The following is a 23,419-nucleotide window of genomic DNA, read 5'->3' as shown; positions in this document are numbered from 1 at the left end:
AGTAACTTGAACCCATCTCCAGGTCTGCTTAGACATGTAAATTCAAGCTACTGAGAAACTATGCATGAACTCATAAGCCTATCTAGACTCTAGGCATTCTGAATGACCAGGGCACATGGAGCCCTCTGAGCTTAGCAAAAGATACTTCCTTGTAAACTGTGAATTCCCATGCCATTTTAAACAGTGACTTAGCTTGGTTTTGAAAAGGAGTACAGGATTTGATCCCACAATGCAAAGGCACACAGAAGTAATGCTTTTCCGACAGGATTTATCCAAATTTTCCCAACACAAGACATGATTCTTTAAGCAGTGTGCCCCAAACACATCCTTACTTCTTAGCTAGCTCTGATGTTCTCCCAAATACCACTTTCACGCCAAGGCTTTCACAATGGAAAATGAGAAGGCTGGTATCACTTCCCATAACAAGGAAATTGCACAGCCGCCGGCTCGAACCTGTTGCCTGTTGCATAGCCCTTTACTCAGCAACAGTCTGTCCTCCATGGATTTAAAAGCCAAGCACTTCTACAAATGTTGCATTATGTTAGAAAAGCTGTCCGAGGAAACACTATCACACTTCAGAGATATTCTCAAATATGTATGAAGAAACAGGCTGTGTCACTTCGTTTGTGGCCTTCTTCTGTGCTCAGCTCTTATCTCTGCTAAAAGCTTTTCCCTGCTGAGAAAGTAGGAGCCTGGAGAAGAAATTGTGGGCCATAGTAGGCCATATGAGGCCTAGTGGCTGGAGGTGCCCCTTTGTGATCTAATTGCAAAGTGACTCAGAATATTTCCAACTTTATGGTCATGTTGTCCATGGGGTCGCGATGGGTCGGACACGACTTTGCAGCTAACAACAACTTCCCAGCAAGTCCAAACTGGATCCTCCTCCACCCAACCCTTTGTTTAGTATTCTCTGATATATGGCATACCATCCAGCTTTTCACAGTAAACATGATCGGACTTGAAGCACTGAGTTCTCATGGAAAAGACCCTAGCCCCAATTCCCCCTTCCCCACTGTGGTGGGCAGGTCGCTCTTTACCCCCAGCAGCCAGTTCTCCATGGATTTCAAAGTCCGGGAAGTATTTACGGTATTTGAGTAATGTTAGAAAAGCTGCCTAATCAAACACGAGCACTGATCAAACATTCAAATTCCAAAAGCTATGGAGGCTTTTCCTTCTTAGTCCTATCTTTATGCTTTTATCTTTCCCACAAGACTGTGTAAGGAATGTGGATTAGTGGGTTTTTCTGTTGGGAGACTAGGACAGTGGGCTCAGGCATGTGTCAGACTGCATTTTAATGCCAGCACTGCAACGATGAAGAACTATTTCTATCAGATTGAAATATTTCCCTTTAAAAAAGCCATACGATGCTAGTTCAGCACGCCTTATTTCCATGCATTTTATTTCAAACATTCACCCCCGACCATGCCTTGCAGTTTCAAAATATTTGAAGTCAGCTTTACAATTCCCCATTAAAGCAAATTACAAAATATTATTAAAACAGATCAACGACAGAATACAGCTGCAGGTCTGAAAAATCTAAGGACAATCTAACTGTATTTCTGTGAGCGCTAGAAATACTCAAACCTCTGTCCCATTTCAGTCTGTTTGGGGAGTGTTCCAAAGAGGGGGAAGGCCATTCTTGGTAGCCAGTCAAAGTGGTGGGTCACCTGGCTGAGAACTTTAGAAAATGCTTTTAATATTTACCGAGATTCAAATAGCAGTAGGTAGGTGTTTCTTTTGTCAATGATTAATTGCAACACATGTCCAGCTTCAAAACAGCCCCTGTCCTTAGCATTTCTGCAATTCTTATAGTAGCTGCAACTGGAGGAAATACACTTCCCCAATGATTATATATTCCCTGTTGATGTACAAAGTATTTTGTGATGGCCTGGTCCTGCAGGGGCAGTTAAGATGCATCCACTTTATCAAAAACCTGTTTTTAGCAGAGATTAAAAATGCTTGAGTTAAGCAGTCAAAGCAGATCAGCGCGGCTACCTGAATTTTTGGACACGGCTTGGGTTGTGGCTACAGGGACAGCACTGATCTACACTACAACAGAACAGTCTGTATTTAAGGATCAAAGTACAAGGTCCACACTTCATAATTTAAACAGATGCTTAAACCAGGCATGTTTGTATTTGGAAGGAGAGGCAAATGTGAGACCCCAATCCAGAATGTGCCTCTGTCTGCAGACCTGCTCCAGTTTTCTGCTGAAACAAAACCTCCCACAACATATTTCTATTTGCCCCCAAAGATGTGTGTGAAAGAGTGGTTCAGAAGCATATTCCTGACTTGGCTCCCATGACTTTTATTCCGATTTTAAAAACATCCATTCGACACGTTTTTCAAAAGCACAAATAACCTTCTGTGCAATTTGGCTGTCAGGAACTAAGAGTCTGCATTTACTGATGGAAGGGCTGGGCTGGACTCGGCTGACTGCTTTTCCAGGTGGATTTCTACTCCAGCCTACTTGTGGGCTGGAGTTAGCAAAACAGGCCACATTTAGGCCCTAGAGACAAGATGGTCTCACGGCTATTCTGTTCCTTGCTGTTACGCAACTCCTGTCTACTGTTGCTGGTGCTATTGTTTCTGCAGGTTGCATAATCTATTTTGCTGCTTGCTTTGCTGCAATCCCTAATAGTATGCTATCCCCCCACCTGAAACTCTTCCCCAAGAAACTGCTGGAAAATTCACCACCCCTCTCCATTTCACCCCCTATGATTAGGGTGGAGAATTTTAGGAGAACATGCACACTGACACTTCTATAACAGCAGCTGGATTTTGTGACCTTGGACAAGAAAAGACATTTTTACACATTGGCTTAATCTGAGGAAGCAGCTTTGGATACTTTTCAAGGGAGATTCAAGAAAGCTAGAGAGCACCAGGTTGAAGGTAGCTCTGGTCTCAGGTCCCTCCCGAAATCTTAGCAAGACTCTTAGCGGCAGGATGGAGAAGTTAACAGAGTAAATGAGCCAAGCCTGTAAAAGGTTTCATGGACAGCTTAACGGTTTAAAATATCCTCGTTTTTATTTTATTAAATTTATATCCTGGTGCAGTATAAAACTGCAGGCCTGAATCACTGTGCTCTCCCAAATGAAAAGGGCTGGCAAGTCTCGGCAGTGTTGGCACCAGACCTGTCAATCCATGGTTTGATTTATTGCCCATTTAGCCATGGTTTTCTTCTTCCTTCCTCTCCTTTTATCCTCCCAACAACCATGTGAAGAAGTCTCAGGCTGACAGTTGTCGGCCAGTGAAATTTAAGGGAAAATCAGGATTTAATCAAGGCTTCTTTGGTCATAATCCAATGTTCTAACCCAGCCTTTTCAACCAGATATCCTCCAGATGTTTCCAACTTCAACTCCTATCATGGTCAGAGATGGTCGCTCTAACCCCTACATCACACTGCTTCCCTTTGATTTGAGACCAGGCTTGGACACAATATCCTTCAGTAAGTTGAATGTCCTATTTCAAACTTCCCAACCAAGGAATATATTTAAAACATGAGTATGCCATTTTTCCAACAGCCTGAGCTCTTTTCCAAAAACAAACACTTCCCTCAAAAAGTCAACAGGGAGAAAAAAATGGAGTGCATGAATCACAGCTTAGCATCAACAGAACATTTCAATGTCAAAGCTGAGAAATGAAGATACAGTTGCCCTTGAAAAGCAACCCACTTCTTCCCAAAGGGCATGCTGAGGAAGAGTGACCACTGAGCATGCATCCCCAACTCCATCCTTTATTTAATATCTGTACACCCTGATCTTCTATGGGAGTGTTAACCGCCTCTATCCAGACTGCTGACCAGGCTCACTGCAGCAGAGTTTAACTAAAACTGCAGCATTTTCCCAAGAATATTTATTGAATGTCGGTATCCCTGTGCTTACTGCTGAAGATGTTCTAAGGCAGCCTTCTCCAACACACATGGCCGCCAGCTGGTGATGCCGGAAGTTGTAGTTCACCACAGTAAAGGGCGTTCCAACTTGCAGAGAGGAGATTCGATGCAGAAGCCTTTCTACAGGGGTGCAGAAACTTTCAGCCCAGGGGGCAAATTTCTATTTGGAAGAAATAGCCCTAACTTAGTGGAGGGAAGGCAGGAGGTGAAATGGGCAGGCCACAAAACTCTTAGAGCTTAAAACTTTTGTAGGAAAAGCATTTCAGATGTAGACTGGTGGGGAAACATCACAGAAGCCAAGAAATCACCAAACCAGTAGTTGTAGTTGGGGGGCAGGGAAAGTAGCTGAGGCCATCTGGAGGCACGCAAGCCTGAGTTCTGCACCCATGCCTTTCTAGAAGATTCTAAAAGACTTAGAAGAACAGCAATCCTTTTCTCTCACAGGAGGGGGATGCCAGTTGAATAAGGCCAAAATAAAACTTTCCAAGCCGGAGAGACATCCCAATCTCAATTAGTGGAAAGCCAGTAATCCAGGTTCACGTGTTGGCTTCTAAGTTGTTGGACTGAATTTCACATCTCTCTTCCGTGGCAAGCAACAGATCACTTGACTTTTGAAGTCTCTTTGGTAGAAAAAAGTACCCAGAAAGGGGTGATAAACCAGTCTTTTATTAAATCCAAACATGCCAAAAGGGCATCACCACAGAGCAAAAGCAGAATTCTAACAGGTGCAGGAGACAAGTTTATTAACCCAAACATTATAAATCTCCATGGGTTTCAAGCAATTGCTTTTTCATCCAGACATCTCTGCAAAGTGGCACATGTCTACCTCTAAAGAGCTGCCTACGCCTAGAACAGTTACCTTAACGGTTTAAAGTCATTATCTAATTAAATTGCAACAGAATCACCAGTAAGACTGCTTAATCTGTACTGGGAGTTTTACTCCTTGGAGTAATAAACTTGTCTCCTGGACCTTCCGGATTATTATTTCTCCTGTGTTAAACGTCCATCAGAAAAATCCACTTGATAGATGGCTCCTTTCAATAGCACCACCACAACCACCCTCCAGAGGGCACTGTCACTTCTTCTTGGTCTCTTTGCAAGCCACCACATAGCGCTGGGCCACATTGAGCGGCGGAGAGTAGCCATCCGCATAGCTGTTGTCCTCGAACAGCACCGAGTAATCATCCTGGGGCTAGGAGAAATACGCACATTAATACCACAGAAGGGAAAGACTCCAGGTCCTTTGCCTTACGGCCCTGTAACTCAAATCCTATTATCTCGGGATCAATTCTCCTTCCAGCAACATTGAGGAGCTAAACTGTGGGACATGCAAATTCCTTCCCTGACCTGCAGTTCTCTTGGTCAGCACGAGAGAATTATTACCTACCCTACTCCTGACAGTCACAGCAGTTACAAGCACAATTTATAATGAGGATTTCTAATGGGATCAGGGCAGATCAAAGAACAGGGCTTCTTTTTCCCCCCCAATTCAGAGCGAACTAATGGCATTTACCCTGTGAGCCGGGAGAAACCTCCTTACCTGCAGGGCAGAAGACACTGGATCAAGAGGGGAGGCTGCAGTGCAAACGAAGAGGCAGTGCAGGCTGGATGCAACTCTGTCCTGCTCAAGCAAGGATACTTTTATGCTGGTAGGACTATATTATCCACTATAAGACCAGTGGGAGAGAAGCACGCCCACTCTCCGCTGGCATAGTATGGATGACCCACCAAGGAACGGTCTTCAGCCTCTTCCTTACCCGCTGGGGTGGAGTGTGGATAAGCGCTCGATAGAAGCAGGTCGTCTGTGGGTATAAGGCCAGGACCAGCTGGTCTTTCTGGAAAAGGGCCTCGGGGTCGGTTTCGGGGTTGGCCTTCCACTGGGGCAGGGGAATGATGCGGCGCCGGCTCAAGGTGTGGCGCCTGCGAAAAGAGGTTGAAACTGGTAGACAGGAGGCGGGCAAGCAGGACAGCTCCTACCCCACCCCACCCTCAACCATCCTTCACAACTTACTCTTTCCCTTCTTCATCAATGTCGTCCACCTCGTACCTGGAGAAGAGGAAATGCAGTTGAGAGTTGAATGTGACAGATACCACCGGACAGCCCAGGAGAAAGTAAAAAGAGGAAGCCTAGTATCCAAGATGTATCCATGAGAAAATTAGGATTCAGCTTCTTATATCAGCACCTTTATTATTGCTATGTCCTTCTGGACAACAGAGGAAAATAGCCCTTTCCTGGGGCAGATTTTGCTTACAGCAGTGGTGAGCACCTTGCGGCCCTCCAGATGCCTGGCCTACAAGTCCACATTAGGTATAATTAGGAAAGGAACTGAAAGTAAAACTGCCAGTATCATATCACCCTCCTAGGCCCGTGTGCCTGTTCAAACCTAGGGCTCCACAAGCAAAATGCAGGCGGAAACCCAGAGTGCCCTCGAAGCCAGTCTTGTGGCCCCAGATGCAACTCACTTGTTGGTAGCGTGGTTGTAGCTCACGGCCTCAGCCAAGATCCACTGCTCGTCTCCTTCCACGGCCTTGACACGAGCCGCTACCTTGTCTCCTGGTTTGGCCACATAATCGCTAGAGGCCGGGATGGCACCACACAGTGGGGGAGGCCTTGGGTGGGAGGATATGAGAATGGAGGGGCATAAGCTTGGCTGAAGGATAACCACTCAGAATGTGCCCGCTGCCCTCACCACACCCCGGGAATAATTACTTCTCTCCAGGTTTCCCAATCCATAAAGGGAGAGTCATGGCGGACTGCTGCAGCAGCGTCATCAGCACACCACGGCGCATGGTTTTGCGTGGCGGCTCGGAGTCGTTGTAGAGGCCGGCAATCTTGGCAGCTGTGAGAGGAGAAGGAAGCCAGTCAGGGGGACCTCCCCTCCTATCCAAAAATCATGCAAGACTTATGTGCCCTAAGCAGAGTCTGGCTGTTCAACACCAATTCTATGGTTTAAGACAAGGGAGTTCAACCTGAAGCCCACAAGCCATTTCCAGTTTACCTGGGGCCCAAAGCCAGCGCTCTGCAGCTCATTCACGTGGCAATGGCCCCCTCACCCTTGCAGCCAATCCTTTAGTGTTTTCCCCCATTCTGAATGGTTGAAATGCTTCTTCTGAGGTTGATTTACTGGCAGTCAGAGGTTTAAGGTAAAACAGGCTAGGGTACTGCTAGGCCCGAAACCTTTGCCTTCCCCCGTGCCTGACACTTCAGTGTGGCTCCTTAGAGCTGTTCTGAAATTAAGTTCAGCCTCGAGGCAGGAAAACTTCAAGCATACAAAATATCTGTGCAGATCCTCCAAGGTGACCTATTTTCAGGCCACTGCCATGCTTCAGACCAGCTTGATAGCCACGCTCGACCACTCTTACTTAAGCAGTCGCTTTGGGATCTTCCAGTCACAAAGAATTACCAAAGTTTTCTTTTAAATGTGTCATGCCTCCCTCCCTGCCAAAACCCCTCACAGGAAATTCCAAATCAAAGAATGGGGTTCCAACCCAAAACTCATAAACTCTCACCCTTACTGGTAGCCAACCGAAGGTCCCTCTAAACCCCAGACTGAATTTTCAGGGCAGACTTCTCCCAGGGCCCTTTACATGATCTGAACAACCACCATTCCCATCAGCCCCACTCAGCCTACATAATGGTCATGTTGGGAGCAAGTGGGAGGGCAGGCTTGGGCTAGCGTTCCCACAAGACATGCTCCATGCCGATTTTAATTATTTGAATTCTAATTCGGAATTGGAATATTTAGATGGGACTGAAGAGCAGGACTTTGTTCAAGGCCCTGGGATTCAGTGGGGAGTGGAGATACCAGGCAGAGGCGGAAATGGTCCTGGGAACAGTGTGGAGGTACAAGTGGGAGGGACTGGTTGGGTTAATAACCCAACTGTTATTAAACCAACCAGTTGTTGGGTTAATAACTAGTTGGGTTAATAACCACTAGGTTGGGTTCAAGTGGAGATCAGCTGCTCCCCGCTGAGATATCCCCTGTGGCTAGGAGGCAGCACTGGCAAAAAGCATGACTGATTGAGAAGCATGTGGAAAAAGGGTGTGTGCGCTTTCGCAGTGCGCCTCTCTGAGAGTCGGCCTGCAAGTGGGTTCCTAAGGAGAGTTTTGGAAATGACCACTGGGATGGGTTCAACAAACCATTTGCGCATGCTCAGGGAATTCACTGGACGACATGTGTGGAAGCAATACAGAGTTATGCTGAGAATGGCTTGAGGCTGGTGACTGCTGGAGGGAGAAACACCACTTGCAACAGGTCAGTTCTAGTCCACCACACCCACATGTGGAGGGCACCAGGTTGGGGAGGCTGTTCTGAGAGCTGCGCTGCTCAGCTCAGTGGGGCAGGCCACGTCTCCTCCTTCTATGAGCCAGGCTACAAGGGCCGAAGAGGCAGCCCTCTGGAGGCAAGCCAGGTGGCTGGACTCCAACAAGGAGTCTGGAGTGCCCTTTGTTAAGTGAGCCAGCAGACTGCAGCATGCTGGACCCTTGCTGGAAGCTGTCCGGTAGCAGGATGAGACCCTAACTGGACTTATTTTATTGATTGATTGATTGATTTATATCCTGCCTTTTTCCTACAAAGGGCTCAAGGCAGCTTACATCATTCTCCTCCTCCATCTTATCCCCACAACAGCAACCCTGTGAGTCTGTGGGCTGAGAGTCTGTGACTGGCCCAAAGTCACCCAGTTGGCTCCATGGCTGAGCAGGGACTAGAACCCAAATCGCCTGAGTCCCAGTCCCACGCTCTTAACCACTACACCACACTGGCTCTCACTGGCACACTGGTGACTCACTCACTGACTCACACTCACTGGCACACTGGTGACTTCCTTCATCCACAGCCCCTCTGCTCAGGGAAGTCAAGCTAGCACAAAGACTGCCAACACAACCGTCTGTGCGGCCCCACAGAACCCTTCCCGACTTCCCCCAGTCCCTTGGAGAGTTAAATGTTTTTGGTTTTGGTGGAGTGGGGTGGGGGGGGGGAAGCGTTGGGACAGTTCATCCCAGAGCAATGAAGTAAGCCCATCCGGCACTTAGGAACTTGTCTCCTTGGGCCCCCAGCATACTCACCAATTCGGCGTTCTTCCAGAAGTGACTTGATCTCAGCAATCTTATCCAAGTCCTTGCGCAGGATGCTGGAAAGGGGGCAGGTAAGACTCAGTGGAAACTTGAAAGGGGAGTCAGGGTCTCCCCACAGGAGGGCAACATGCTCAGTTATACTCACTTGCATTCAGCTTCAGCATCTGCCTTGGCCGTTGTATAAAGGCCCCGTAATTTGGTCCGATAATACGGAGAGACTGAGAAGAAGAAAGAGGCAGATGAGACAGCGTGCGGGGGGCTTAGTTCTCAGCCTCGCACACTCGCCCCCGACCCTTTAGACGAGGGATATCTCAGGCGGGAGAACTGGGAGACCTGAGGCACTGTGCCCCACAGCTTCATTTACTTAAAGAACGCAAGAAAAATTATGCAGGACAAGAGCAAAGGTCTGTGTAGTCCAGGCTCCCAAGTTTCCCACTGTGCTCAAATAGTCCTAGATGTCCATGGGAATTCCACAAAATAATTAGAGAAATTAAGACAATGATGATTTCCACAATGTTCCTCACACCAACTGCACAACCAAGCAGTCTGATCCTGGAAATCAAAGACAAGCCACCATAACTAGTAGCCAGCGACAGCCTTCTCCTCCATGAATTTTTCCAATTCCCTTTTTAAAGCCATCCAAGCTGGTGGCAAGTGTCTTACCTTGCAGTAGCAAATTCCACAGTGTGAAGAAGTACTTACTTTGATGTGACCTGATTCTCCCACCATTCAGCTTCACAAGAGGACCCCAGGTACTCATATTATGAGGGAGAAAAAAGGGTTTCTCCCTATTCATTTTTCTCCACCATGCATCCTTCTATAGACTGCCATCTTGTCCTCCTCAGCCCCCTTTTTCCTAAGCTAAAGAGTCCCAAACACTGTGATGTTTCCTCACTGGGGAGCTGTTCCAGCCCCTTGATCATTTTGACAATCTCTTCCTGTATCTTTTCCAGCTTTACAGTTTCCTCCATTAGCTGCAGCAACCAGAGATGCACGTCAGTCTCCCCCAGCTTGGTGCCTTCCAAACATGTTGGTCATCCTGACATCCATAGTCATGAAGATTTGAGATGAAGGCAGCTGCCACCTGACCTATCTGGAAACTGTCTGGATGGGAAGGCTACTGTGCAAAGTATTCCAACACTGGCTGCCCCACAGAATTGGTATGAACACAATGCAATACTGGCAGTTCCAACTTACTCTTGTTTTCTGTCTGCATCCTCTCGTGTGTTTTCTGGATGTTAATCAGGTTGTGTTCACTCCTCAATCGTTCCTCCTAGGGACAAAAGAGATTCTGGGTAATCTTATTACTGACACCCAAATTGTGACCTTCTAGCCTGTCACAGTTGAAACAATTCTCTGCCTTCTCCCACCCTCAGCCAGTGCTCGCTAGAAAGACTCAGTAAAAGAACACCAAAACAAGACAGCGGCATAAAGTCAAAGAATACTCTCCATGACAAGAAACAGCTGCAAAAGCCTTTCCTTGTGGAAACACCCACAAGCTAGGGAGATTCCATTCCATTCCATTCCACACCACACAACCCAGTCCCTAAAGCTCCAGTCTCTGGAAAGACTGTCAAGTTACCTGCGTCTTCTTGATAAGTTGATGCAATTCCCCAAGGAGTTCAGCTATGCGGGAATCAGCTGATACCAGAGCCATGTTGCTGAAGGAGAGGCAGGGAGGGTGTCAGGGAAGAGAAAAACTTAATTCTCACAATGCATCCTACTATTCCACCATGTAGAACACACAGTAAAGCTGGCAAAATATCCAGAGCAAAAGCTGGAGGTGGTAGCAGAGAAGCCTTTCTGTCTGTCGCAAAACCCAACCAATGGATTTCTTCAGGATGGCAGGAGATAAATCTGTCATAGCATAAAATTACTGAGCAGGAGTGAGGAACTGGTGGCCTTCCAGATATTGTTAGCCTACAACTGCCATCAGCTTGAGCATTGAGAGTTCTGGCTGGGGCCAAAACGGCTTCAAGTACAACCCTATCTGGAGGATCATAGATTTCCTAACCCTGTGATAGCCACAGTTTGGCGGTGGAACACCTGCTGTCATGCAGAAAGCCCTGGGTTTAGTCCATGGGTAAAATCCAGGTAAGCTGCAGTCAGTCCATATAGATTATATGGAATGAGCTGGACCACTGCGCTGGCTCAGTACTTGGCAGCTTCTGATGATTCTGGATCACTGGAGAACCTACTTGGCAATGATACTCTTTAACACAAGTAAGTATTGTGTTAAGCAGAATGGCAAAGAAGGGATTCCAGCCTGCATTAGAGTGCTGAGACCACTGGTCCAGCTTGCTCTGTGGCATTTATGCTTAACAGCAGTAGCTTGCCAGGCCTCTAGGGAGGGATTGAACCCAAGGCATTCTGTGGTGAAGCATCTGTTTCATCACTTAGCTATAGTTATTACAGGATTGAGAAATCCATGTTAAATAATAATAAATACAACAATAAGGTCTTCTGTATGTATACTTTTTCATAAATAAGCCCCAGTATGTCCAATAGGTTTACCCTCTGGAAGTTGAAAATGTTATTGATGTTTGATCTGTCTTTATCAGATAAACAAGCTTAGCTGCATATATGTGTTTGCCTTTCCTACAGCATGAGCTTGGCTCTGGGTCTCATTTTGGGCACAGCAAAGGGAAGCTTAAGTAGGACTGTAGCACTGTCACCTGCCACATTAAAAGTGGCCCATGGGTTGCCAAGAGCACCAGAAAGAAATGCACGCTGCAGTGCCAGAAAATGACGGCCCTTTTCATTAAATGACAATTTCATCGATTCTTCCAAGTTCTTTGCAAACCCAATGTGAACTCCAGCGTGGCTATGGCCTCATTAAAGATAGGCAATACTGATTTATACATCTGATAGCAAAGACTTGGAATTTTGGAGGAAAAACAGAAATGACTTTGAAGCTTCTGGCTCTAACTGGTGTATTTACTTCTTAATCATTCTTTCTATCTTCGTTTTTCAAAAGGGAGTCTTTGGACTCCCAATTCTTAGAAAGGGCCAGACTCCCATCATGCACCACGGCCGAGCACAAGCAGAGGAAGCCCAATTCCTAACATGCAACGAGGGCGGCAAAAGCCGTGACGGAACTGGGGCGCATGCGCACATCAAAAATAGTCTTTCTCTTTCGCGCCCCCTCCCCCCATCATTGCAGGAAACGCCATTTTCACCCTCATCCCCTACCGTTCAGAGCCCGGATCGGTAGCAGCAGAACGGCACCCGATGCACGCTCCAAGAAAAGGTTATAAATAAATAGAGTTAGGGAATGCCTGAAGATGGCGTGGAATAGTTGCAAGCGTAGTTCCGTGCCGCTGGAGCCCGGCGCATGCGCAGTTTGAGAGATCAGGCTGATACGCAACTGGCAAAGGCCAATAACTAGTAACGTGCCTGACGTTTGGCGCATGCGCAAAAAGCCTTCTCTGCGAGTATCTGCCGCTTTGGCTTGCTTCGCTTTCTTCTGGAATTTTGAAAAGGACTTTAGCTAGCCAATGAGAGACCTTCGTGCCAAAGATTCCTGGGAGTTTTAGTAAATGTCGAGAAGCGCATGCGTACTGATTTAACTTTGCCTCGAGATTTTTCTCAACTTGTTTTAATTAAGTGGTGGGGGCGCAGATCACAGACTTCTTTTCCGGGTGTGGAAGAGGGCACAATTTGTACGCAAATCCGAATGAAGGGAGGAGAGAACGACGGGCAAAATGCAACCTGATATGCATGCTTACTCGGTAGTAAGATTCAATGATTTCCATAGGACTTATTCCAGAATAAGCATGCGTGGGATTATAGCATTATTCAGTTTGAAGGAAACTGGGCAAGAGACTGTGGAATAGAATCGGAGCAAACACTAGCGTATCCTCCAAATCTAAGAATTTCTTATGTTCCCTCCGCTTTTGACCAAGAACAAAAACATTGTGAAATCCAACTGCAAAAAGTGAGGTATTCCCGGGAAGACGGTATTTCGCTTGTCAATTTCCACCATTTGGAAGCAGCAAAGATCGGAAACAAGAGATGACAAAGTATCTAAAAGTCTAGCATAATACTTGGCGGGCTGGATTTTTTTTTAAAGACTGTCCACTCGGTTTGGACCACAAGCAAATCCGTCGTATGACGATTGGGTAGGCACTGGTCAAAGCTTTAAAAATTGTTTTTGAAAAAGGTAGACAGGCATCCTCACCCAACATTGCCTTCCAAAGGGGTTCGGAGGACAGGGTGGCATTAAGGGTGGGGGGAGTCCTCCCTCTTTCCATTGTTTCTAGCTAGGGACAGTCGGCGGGGCTGTGACGATCACTGGCCATCGGAAGGTCCCTTCGGCAACCCCCAGGGTGCCTCCTGCGGCTAGCTGTGGTTAATAATTGCTTAACTAGCAGCTACTGAGGACAAAATGAACCTGTGTTGTTGATGCATCCTAGATAAGATTGTGCAGGAGCAAAGACTGCCAGTCTCGAGGGATCCTGGCCAAGGAAGATGAGGCCTACCCAAAACAGGCCTTGCAGGAGAAACCTCGACAGCAATAGCCATGTTTAGGCGCAATCCTATGCATTTTTGACGAAAAAAAAGGCCCACTTAGGTGTACTGGCTGGGGAATGCTGGGAGTTGTAGGACTTTTTTTATGCAGGAAAAACATCTTAACCCTCAGCCCACGTTAATTTTTTTAAAAAAACTAGCATGTTTCATTTGGGCTTATTTTTGACCCCCAAAGAAAGTACTCCAGTCAAGAAAAATGCTGCATTTGAACAGCCTCTATTCTGGCTGAAATTTCCCCCCAGGAGGTTTCAATCAACATAAAAAATGGCTTTCAGCTCTCAGCAAAGTACAGGTAATTTAAGGTTTAATTCTTCCTGAAGCGTGTCAAACAAGAAAATCTGCATAACGGTGTTTGGCCTGTTGAGCTCTTCTCTACATAAAAATAGTCTGGCCTACTAACTTAAAAAATAGCACCGCTTTCCCTCAATGAACTTTGATTCTATTTGTGGGAGGTTCTAGCAAAGAATCTTACCTTTAAAAAGAGACAAAGCTGATATTTATTGAATCTTCCTTTGTTCCTTTGTACAAGTATCTCATGCTTTGACACCCTAGGTTTGTTTTGGTTTATTAAAAAAAGGAGGAAGCTGACATTTGGGGAGCTCTTAAACTAAGAACTTTGTTACAATGTCCTACAAGAACAAGTTTGCATGTCTGCTTATGTATAAATTATACTACAGAATGTGAGCTGGGGGAGTACAAGTTACCCCAGGATGCAGGATGTTACTGCAGCCTTCCCTGACTGGGTGGCCTCCAGTCCAACCAGAATACCCGTCATCCTCAGGCCCAGACAGTCCAGAGCATCAGGAGAACCCTATGTTGGAGAAGACTGTCTTAACAACATACCTTTTTATTAAGGCATATATCTTCATGGAAGAGAAATGTCATCTTGGGTAGATGTGTACATTTAAGAGGATATTGGAAAATAAATCAGGGATGGGAGATGGTAAGAGCCTGATGTGGTATCTGGCAGCTTCCAAAATTCCATGGTAACAGTGAATATAAGCAATGGAGGGAAATGGCTGTGAAACTTCAGTTATGCAGAATATACATAGTGACAGTTCACAACAGTGATAAACCGACAATGTTAGGGCAAATTCCAGAAGACTGGACACATTAATGCAGTCAAAACAAGTATTGCTACTGGGATTCCTTCTGTGTGCCCTGGATCACACCTGTATTCAAGCACACATGTATAGAACTACTAGGACAACTTCCTGACCTGGTACCCTCCAGATGACTTAGACTACTACTTACATTATCCTTGGCTAGATTTCAGTGCACAAAGGCTTGTGCCATAAGAAAGTTGTTAGTCCGCAAGGTATCACAAGGATGTCAAAACTAGGTTTGCATTCATTAACATCTGTCATGAGACAGGAAAGCACGATGACCATCTGTTACTGCTGCAGTTCAGGTACCATATGACTGTCTTTCTTCATTAAAACTAAATGTACAGTCTGTGAAATAGTGTTTTATTAAGAACATCCAGCATTCACAAGAATGCAGACTTTAAACAACATTCTTCCTTAAGCCAGAGTTTCAAGAACCACTGAAAACTTTGACCATGTGGGAAGGCACGGGGATACATGCAAAAGTATTTTTATGGCTCAGAAACCCCCCAAAATGCAGAAACGCTTTATGAGTCTAGTGCCTTTCATCACTGCTGCTTGTGGATCCCACTTGCCATACAGAAAACAAAAAGAACAAAATCACCGTCTTCAGGAAAGAAGGAAGGGGAAATGAAAATTAAATCGTGCTATCTCATTGTGTTTGGTAATTTCTGGAACTAACTGGCATTTGCACTATTAATATGTTGCAGAGAACTCTGCAATAAAAGAAATGATTAAAGAAATGTTAGTGCTAGTAAGAAACGACAGTGACAGTAATCATAATAATACACCACTCAGAGTGTTGAATGGGGTCCCTCAGGCATCAGTATTGTCCCCCATGCTATTAAATATCTACATGAATCTCCTGTGGGGGCGGGTCATCTGGTGTTTTGGACTGCATTGCCCTCAGCTCTGCTTCTCCATTTCATCTTTAGCAAGTGACAGTCTGGGTCTGCTAAACTTGTACCTGGCTGTGACAATGGACTGAATGAGAGCTACCAGAATAAATCTCACTCTAGTCTGTTGATGGGCATCTGACCAGATGAAGGGTTACAGGTCCAATTCAGCGTGATGACTGTAACCTATAAAACTGCACAGAGGGCCACAATGATTGATGGAATCTCTTCCAACCACGATCGCCTGGCACCAACTTCATTATCTGTTTAGCACCAGGTTATGACTAACCTGTTTGCCAAATAACACATAAAAGAGGGGCATTGCAGGCATGTTTTTTTTTAAAGCAGGCTGAGCTGTGTGGAATGATCTTAGTTGTTAAAGTTTGTTTATTTTCTTAAAGTATAGTTTTATAATGCTTTTACTGTTATTTCTATTTTATATTGCATTTTGATGCACCTATTAACTGTTTGATACCACCCAGCAAGTTTCAGCCAGGGATCAGTATGGAAGTTAAAGATACATACAGAGATGAGAAGATGCCATTAGTCACCGGACACAAGGAAACAGATGCAATGAAGGGCCAGCCCTTAGCATTTCCCTCTGCCCTGAGAAGGACAGTAAATAACCTCTTGTGAAATAGCAACAACCATCAGTTTGCTCAATATTTGAATTGTTTGTGCCAGATTACACACAACATGTATTATGAACTAGAACGCTACATAGTCTGGGGCAGACTGGATGAGGCATCCCTCCCTTTTGAGCACCCTATTGGATGCCTACCTGCCTATTGGCTGCCTTGCCTTGCACCTACTCCCAACTCAGATGGCCCTCCACATCTGTGTTGTTGCAGAGCATCAAAAGAGCCAGTGCGGTGTAGTGGTTAAGAGCATGAAACTGGGACTCAGTCGATCTGGGTTCTAGTCCCTGCTCAGCCATGGAGCCAACCGAGTGACTTTGGGCCAGGCATGGACTCTCAGCCCAACCTACCTCACAGGGTTGTTGTTGTGGGGATAAGATGGAGGAGGAGATGTAAGCTGCCTTGAGCCCCCCTTTTTTTCTTTATAAAGATTTTTATTAAAAAAAATTAAACTAAAAACTAAAAACATCAATCATCAATACATCGGACATACTGGGTCAGCCCCCTATAAGTATCTTTTTAACATTCTATAATCAAGTTCAGATCAATTTATAAAAATTTAAAAACATCTTTAAATCTAAGCCAAGTCCCGTTTCTCCAGCCAGTCATAAAAAAAAAGTTTGATAGAAATCAATATCTTCTTTCTCCTTCAAGATAGAGTCAATCTGTCCATTTCTGCACAGTCCAGAATCTTTTTTTAAAATCAGTTCCTCAGTGGGTAATTCCTCACTCTTCCAGTATTGAGCAAGCGCAATCCTCGCCGCTGTGATTAAATATAGCATCAAATACATTTCTTGTTTGCTAATATTTTCCGGTATAATGCCTAACAAGAAAATTTCAGGTTTAAAAGCTAAGGGTTTTTGTAGCATTTCCTCAAGCCATTTATGTATTTTCATCCAATACTTTTTCACATATTCACAGGTCCACCACATATGGTAAAAAGTACCCACATCATGTTTACATTTCCAACATTCGTTTGACGTATTTGGAAACATGTCAGCTAATCGACTTGGCGACAAATACCATCTATAAAACATTTTATATAAATTTTCTTCATATGAAGTTGCTAAAGTTACCTTAACGTTTCTCTCCTGCTGCCTTGAGCCCTTTGTAGGAAAAAGGCAGGATATAAATCAAAGGGGGGAAAAAAGCCATCTGATACACATAACACTGAGGTATGCCAATCTTGAGCTGACTGAGCCAAACAGTCAGCTGCCAGGGTCTGTGCCCATGCTGCTTTTTATGCCTATAGGCCCCATTAATTTGTATTATTTAACTTAAGGCAAAGCCTATGCTAGTTTAGGCCTACATCTCTTAGCATGCCTCACCCAGCTACCCAGTTTAAAAGACTGAAGACCCCAAAATGTTGCAACAAGAGCAGTAAAGCAGAGCAATGTAGGTTGATTACATGTCAAGGTCAGTGTGAGTGAACAGTTAGTGAACTCTTCAAGAGGTGCTCAAAGCACAGCTGCAACCTACCTCTGATGTTACCTGATGACCCATTGCTGGTTGTGGGAAACCAGTAAGGCCTCCTCAGAAGATCGTGTGGGTTGATTTGGTTACTTAGGGGATGGAGATTCTTCAGTCCCTCTGTGGAGATGCAGGGACCTCTTCAGGTGGAGCTGGTGCCCAAACAGGGGAAGCAAGAACACACAAGCTCCTCTGCACATGATGGGCCAGTCTGGGGAAAGTTCACATATAAAAGAAGTTGGGTCTTCCATAAGCCTTTATTACTTTTCTTCCTGAAAATGCCAGGGGTCAGATCTCCCACTTTTTTCGCCCTTTGAACAATTTAACTTCAATCTCCCACTTTTTTTTTTCTTTAATCAAATTAACTTTAAAGCGGTCTTGGATGGGTACATCTGATTTTTATCAGAGTGGCAGTTACTTCCTTTCTCCCGGATCTCAAGTGCTCGCTTATAGCTATTATAATAGGAAAGAAAAATACAGGCCTCTGTATTGTGCTTTTTAGCCATGTGTGTGTGTTCGGGGAATTTTGAGCAAGAACACATGGTGTGTGTGTGTGTGTGTGTGTGTGTTCACTTAAAACAGCTAAAAAGAAATATTTTAAAAACAAGTTGTTAGCAGTGCAAACCAATTCCCCAGCACTTTACTCAGCTACAAAGAAGAACAGCCTGACACACCCTGTGGCTGATTTAAATTACTATTTTTTAAATGTGGGAGAATAAGAGCATGGATTTTTTAACATCATGTCTATTTGGACAGTGAGAAAAAAGCTAAATGTTACCCTTTAGATTCAAATTGAATCCAGAACCTTATATTTATTTATTTATCCTTGACCTTACCTCTTAAAACAACTCTGGCTTCTGCTGTGACTAAATTAACCAATAGGACCAAGTTAACTTCCAGATGGGCAGCTGCTAATATTATAAAGCAAAAGAGCCTACGCAGCTATTTTGTCTTTCTTTCCTTAACAGCATTTTTGGCATTTCCAGACAAGGTATCTATTACATCATGGGACTAGATATCATCTTCTAGTTGTAGCCTTTCCAAGCTTTCCCACCCCATGTTATGTCTTTTCTCTCAATCCGAAAGATCCATTAAGAAAGAAAAGAGGTAATGATTGTACAGTATATTCTTGCTGGTGTGTCTCGGAGTCCTCCCTCTGGAAGCAACTGTGTGGAAAGAAAAGAAAGAATTCCCCAGTAAGATTCTATAAATGAGACAGAATGAGGTGTTTGAGTAAGAAACACCTCATTGGGAAGCATTCCTAGATAATCTGTCACTTGGTGGTTTCCTTGGAGTAGGGCAGGAAACTATTTCAAGGAGAAAAGCACAGTCTAGGATAAGTCACCTTAGAGCATTAAGTACAATAACATTGACTCAGCCTTTCCTTATGATTCCATCTGTTTATGTAACTTGGGTGCAGTCCAAACCACGGTGGACTTGGGCAGTTGAAAATGCAGAAACAAAGGGGCCCCATTTAGGGGAAACATGAGACACCACAAAAGACAGAAAAATCCAGAATTGTTAGGGACATTGGAACAAAAATGACTCAGATGAGGGTAGCTGGGTGGAGAGGTTGGAGAAAGGAGCCTTAAGAAGGCTTTCCATTTTGGTTCAGTATCTCTAAAAGAAAATAACATTTTCTCTCAGTTTCAGAGAGAATATACTAACAGAGAGGTACTTAGAAGATCAGTCTGTTGTTCTGAAGCAGCTTTTTCCAGACCCCCCAGACCTGTTGAACTACAACTGCCATCATTCTCACCGAGAGCATGGTAACTGGGAAGGATGGGAGTTGGGGCCCAACAGGTCTGGAATGCATCAGATGTGGGAAAGCTGTTTTATAGTGAGAGAAGTTAGCATGGTCTGCTGGCTAGAATATTGAATTAGGATCAGCCATTGCGTGGTTGAAGTCTCCATTTAGCCATGGCAAATGTTGCTTCTTGGGTAAGTAAAAGGTAAAGTAAAATGCCTCAAAGGACATGTGCAGAAATTTAAAGCATCCCCTCTGTGCCATTTATATTTTACCTAGAGGTAAGAGTGCCCTGAAAAGGGACTGTTTAAAATCCAAATCTTGAACCACTTCAACTGTGTACGTCTGGGAGGATTGTTAAAACAAGTTATCAATCTGGGCTGAACAGCCTTGTGGCATCTGATAGACAGTTTTATTTGTGGATTACAAAGGTTGTGGATTACAGCCCATTTCATTGGATGTAACTTGCCGTGGCATGTACTTTTGCAGGCAGATCCACAAAAAATTATAACACAAGTCTGTTTGCTGTTAAGGCGCCGCAAGAATAGTTGTTTTCTGCAACACTTTCATAGGGCTACCCCTCTGAAAGCAGGCCATACTAGTCAATATTCCACTAGTCTAAACAAGCAAGTGGTCCACAGAAAGGAATGGCGAATACACGTTCCAAAAGCAATGAGCACTTAATCCTGGGAATAAGATCGTAGAGTTCATTAGATCGGCTTTTGAGCAAAGGAGCAATAGGCAGGAAAGCTTCACATGCCCACGTAGGCCCTCATGTGAACAAGGCAGAACTATCTCGCAGGGCAACCTATGATGCCTGTGCGCCCCGCAGCAACATTCCTTGCACTAGTAACAGTTCTTGGAAGGTCTGAAAAGTTCGGGGGTTCTCGAACAAATTAGACAAGCATTGAATAAGGTGGTGTGCTTGGGGTGGGGAGGGAAATTGGCCAATGGCAGTGCAAACTCCTACTAGTAAAAAGCCCCTCTGAATGCAATGGGACTTGCTCCCAGAGAAGTATATATCCGAGCATAAGTCTGAAGGCCGCTGGAGCCCGTCTCAACAAGGGTTTGGTAAATCTGTGTTTTGTTTTTTTTTTTAAACTAGTTGCATCAGACTCTGAGATTCGTTGCCTGCAGCTTTAAGGGGTGGAGAGGGTGATGCAATTGTGGGTGTGTCTGGGTCGACTCCATACATTTATATATAGTAACCCAAACAACTCTCTGCAGAAAAACAAGATCACAGAATAGGAGAGTCTTGAACTTCGTTGTGCTGTCGTCTTTAGTAGCCGCTGTCGACAGAAGACTGGTCCCAGCCACCATGTCGACTTCTTTTGTCCAAGCCGAGAAATTGCGCCCGACCCCTTTCGAAGTGGAATACTTTGACCAGTACGATTTCTACAGCCTGACCGACAGATACAGCAGTAAGTGCGCTTGCGAGGGACGGTGGCGGGAGTCCGAAGATGGACTCGGGACTGCGCTTTTGTGCGCTGCATTAGTTCGCAGCCCTCCTGCCTCACTTTCCTGCATCCAAAGGAGAAGGCTGAATTCGTGCAGGGGAAGCCATACCTCTCTTGGCAGCGCCCAGCTGTGCGCCGCTAGCAGTGCGCTTGGCGCATGTTACTAGCCCGCACTGCACAACCTCCTGAAGTTGAAAAGCGTCCAAGTGTAACTTGGCTGTAATGATTTCCAGAGTGGTAGCTATGCGAATATGTTGCAACCAAAAAGAAGGGGGGAAAAGCAGCAAAGCGTCTTGCAGCTCCTTGCGCAAAACGATGAAAGACAAAACGTTGAACTGGCTTTGCAGGATGGGTTGGTGTTATGCATACACAAATCGGGAATCTTGCATGAGGTCATGTGAGACATGGCTCGGATCACTTATTCTGTACACGTAGCTAAGGACAAGCCCTGATAACTCACTTGGAGGAAAAATGTGCTAAGCAGCCCAGCTCTTTCCGGTGTTAAGAGAACACCCTCGAATTAGCACATGGGGTTGCAGAGTGCAGTAACTCCAAGCATTGATTCTCATCTATTGCATCCCTGTCTTTAGTGTTGCTGGCCTCATCTCTTAAAAGCAGCAGCAGCAGAGTATGGGAACTTACAGGATGAAAAGTGTGTCTTCCAAGACAAATTAAGGCTCCCAGTATTCCTGGACTTTTGAGAACTAGGCGCATCACAAAAGAAATGTGTGATTTTTCTAAGTAGTGAGAGGTTGGAGCTACAGCCGCCCTCCAGAGAATGAGAAAATCTTGCTTGCAGGTACAGAAAAGCACTGGGGGGTGTTGTAAGAAGTCATTGATGTAAACTGTTGGTTACCTTAAGTGAGAAACTGCTCCTCCCAGGTGAGCATGAGTGAAAACAACAGACACTTTATCCCGTTCTAGAGTATCACAAATCCAGGCTGCCACTTGAGCACAGTCTTCAGGGAGTCAGCTCAGCCCTAGCCCTCATTAACAGCCAACACAGGGGCTCAACCAACAAAAAACATTATTTAGGGTCCTCTTGGGCTACAACTCCCCTGGTCCCCAGTCCACATAACTGGAGATAATGGGAGGTGTGGTCCAAAAATATGAGAGAGCTCAGCTTGAGAGAGACTAGATGGTCTCTCTCTTTTAGTCTGAAAGCATCAGTTTCCTTTTAAGGCTAGAAGATGCAGAAGCAGAATTCTGGTAAGAGCGATAACGGTTGGACTGGATGGTCACCTGCCAAATTATTTTGTACTTGGGTTTATTGATAGTATTGCCTTCTTTGGCTGTTATTAGGTGGCTCCTCCCGCAAAGGACGTTCCAAGAAGGAGGCTGAGGATCATACAAACCGTCCAAGCCCTGGAGGCCATGAACGCAAGATAGTCCTGAAGCTGCAACGCACGGAAGCGAAGCGGAAGGCAACAGCCTCCAAGAAATGAAAAATGCAGGTAAAATGGCTCCCACTGTGGCAGTGTAAGGGCACCAGCCAAAATGGTGGCTATTTATAGCAACATGGAAATTGCCTGGTATCTTTCCCTTGAAGGGGGCTGTCCTGAATGCAAAAAGAACATAAATAACCGGAATGATAAAAACTATTTCATGCCCATAGTGATGTATTTTTAAAAACCCTCATGCTAACCACTTTCACTAAGTGGATACAGATTGCTGGGGATGGTAGGAATTGTAGTCTAGCTTATCTGAAAGGTAGCAGGATGGGAAAGACTGCACAATGGGATCCCTTCTCTGTACAGACAATAGGAAGATGTGTGCGGAATGCACAGTTGCTCACAAGCCTCCTCTTTTTCTCCTTCCCCAGCTGAGTTTCGTCAGGTTACTCAGGTTCTGGACACAATGGCTATGTCAACGTGGATATGGAGATGGATGCACAGATGCTGCACAACTCTGTGGTTTCTTGCGTTGAGGGAGAAACAGGTTTACCACTCACGTCAAACGAGTGAAACTGAAAATTGTGGAGATGGCTGCAGCTCACTCCCAAAACAAGGGAGAGACAGTGGCGATGGCCACCGCTCACGCACCATGAATGTCAATGGGCTCATGTGGGCAGGCTTGGAACAGAAAGCCAGTTTCCAAAGCTTGCCCTTTGTTTGTATTAACTGTATTGTAAACTATCAGGATACATTTGAAATGCAAATGTAAAATATAAAATGCCCTTTTTCCAATGGGGCAAACTCTCCCGCGGCTGAATTAGTGACACTCATGGACATTGAATTGAAAGTTTTTGCCTTACTCTTACTGATGGGGTGGAGGTCTGAGAACTATAAGAACCAGAATTTTGGGTGGGATAGATTTATAGCAAGACTGAACCTGCACCGGTTGGAAGGGTAGGCTACCAGACATAGGGCAGGTCTAGGAAAAGCATGCTGTAGGGCCAATGAAAATGCAGTATATTCACCCCATTGAAGCCAGTGTACTAGTCTTACACACAATAAAAATGCTTATCTGTTGTCTTGTGATCTTCATTAGAGTGGAAATAGGCCATGGGCCATCAAAGCAAGCAGAAATTAAATGGAAAGGACTCGCAGGTAGCCGAGACAGGTTCTGCAATGAGCTTTTATTAAATACTCTCAGTCTCCCCTCCC

The 23,419-nt window shown here is 45.1% G+C and overlaps 1 protein-coding gene and 1 long non-coding RNA gene across 3 annotated transcripts; one reads left to right on the top strand and one right to left on the bottom strand.

Annotated features, from left to right (window-relative positions):
- Positions 1-4,540: 4,540 nt before the first annotated feature.
- SGF29 (SAGA complex associated factor 29) lies at positions 4,541-12,299 on the bottom strand. Of its 2 annotated transcripts, XM_044448111.1 has the most exons (11): positions 12,162-12,299; positions 10,552-10,630; positions 10,167-10,242; positions 9,115-9,187; positions 8,961-9,025; positions 6,603-6,732; positions 6,356-6,502; positions 5,904-5,939; positions 5,650-5,812; positions 5,433-5,513; positions 4,541-5,084 (listed from the first exon to the last, which is right to left on the bottom strand). In XM_044448111.1, exons 2-11 carry the CDS (start codon positions 10,624-10,626, stop codon positions 4,968-4,970), a joined length of 963 nt encoding a protein of 320 aa, XP_044304046.1. In that variant the 5' UTR covers positions 10,627-10,630; positions 12,162-12,299; the 3' UTR covers positions 4,541-4,967. The 2 variants fall into 2 exon arrangements, with proteins under 2 accessions (XP_044304046.1, XP_044304047.1); XM_044448112.1 differs by lacking the exon at positions 5,433-5,513 and having other exon boundaries at positions 12,162-12,297.
- Positions 12,300-20,583: 8,284 nt separating this feature from the next.
- Positions 20,584-23,284, top strand: LOC123032232. The gene is made up of 3 exons (XR_006416457.1): positions 20,584-20,777; positions 22,116-22,267; positions 22,636-23,284. It is a non-coding gene; the product is annotated as an uncharacterized LOC123032232 (long non-coding RNA).
- Positions 23,285-23,419: the final 135 nt, after the last annotated feature.

The sequence above is a fragment of the Varanus komodoensis genome, unplaced genomic scaffold, assembly GCF_004798865.1.
Source record: "Varanus komodoensis strain SLA01 unplaced genomic scaffold, ASM479886v1 scaffold53, whole genome shotgun sequence".
Lineage (NCBI taxonomy): Eukaryota > Metazoa > Chordata > Lepidosauria > Squamata > Varanidae > Varanus > Varanus komodoensis.
This window is presented reverse-complemented; position numbering and strand designations above follow the sequence as displayed.

Excerpts from the sequence above, each read along its gene's own strand:
- SGF29 (XM_044448111.1), bottom strand. The coding sequence starts at position 10,626 with ATGGCTCTGGTATCAGCTGATTCCCGCATAGCTGAACTCCTTGGGGAA. Across the intron at positions 6,503-6,602 it reads ATTGGGAAACCTGGAGAGAA|GCCTCCCCCACTGTGTGGTG; the intron begins GTAATTATTCCC and ends CTCCCACCCAAG. Across the intron at positions 5,813-5,903 it reads ATTGATGAAGAAGGGAAAGA|GCGCCACACCTTGAGCCGGC; the intron begins GTAAGTTGTGAA and ends CTCTTTTCGCAG.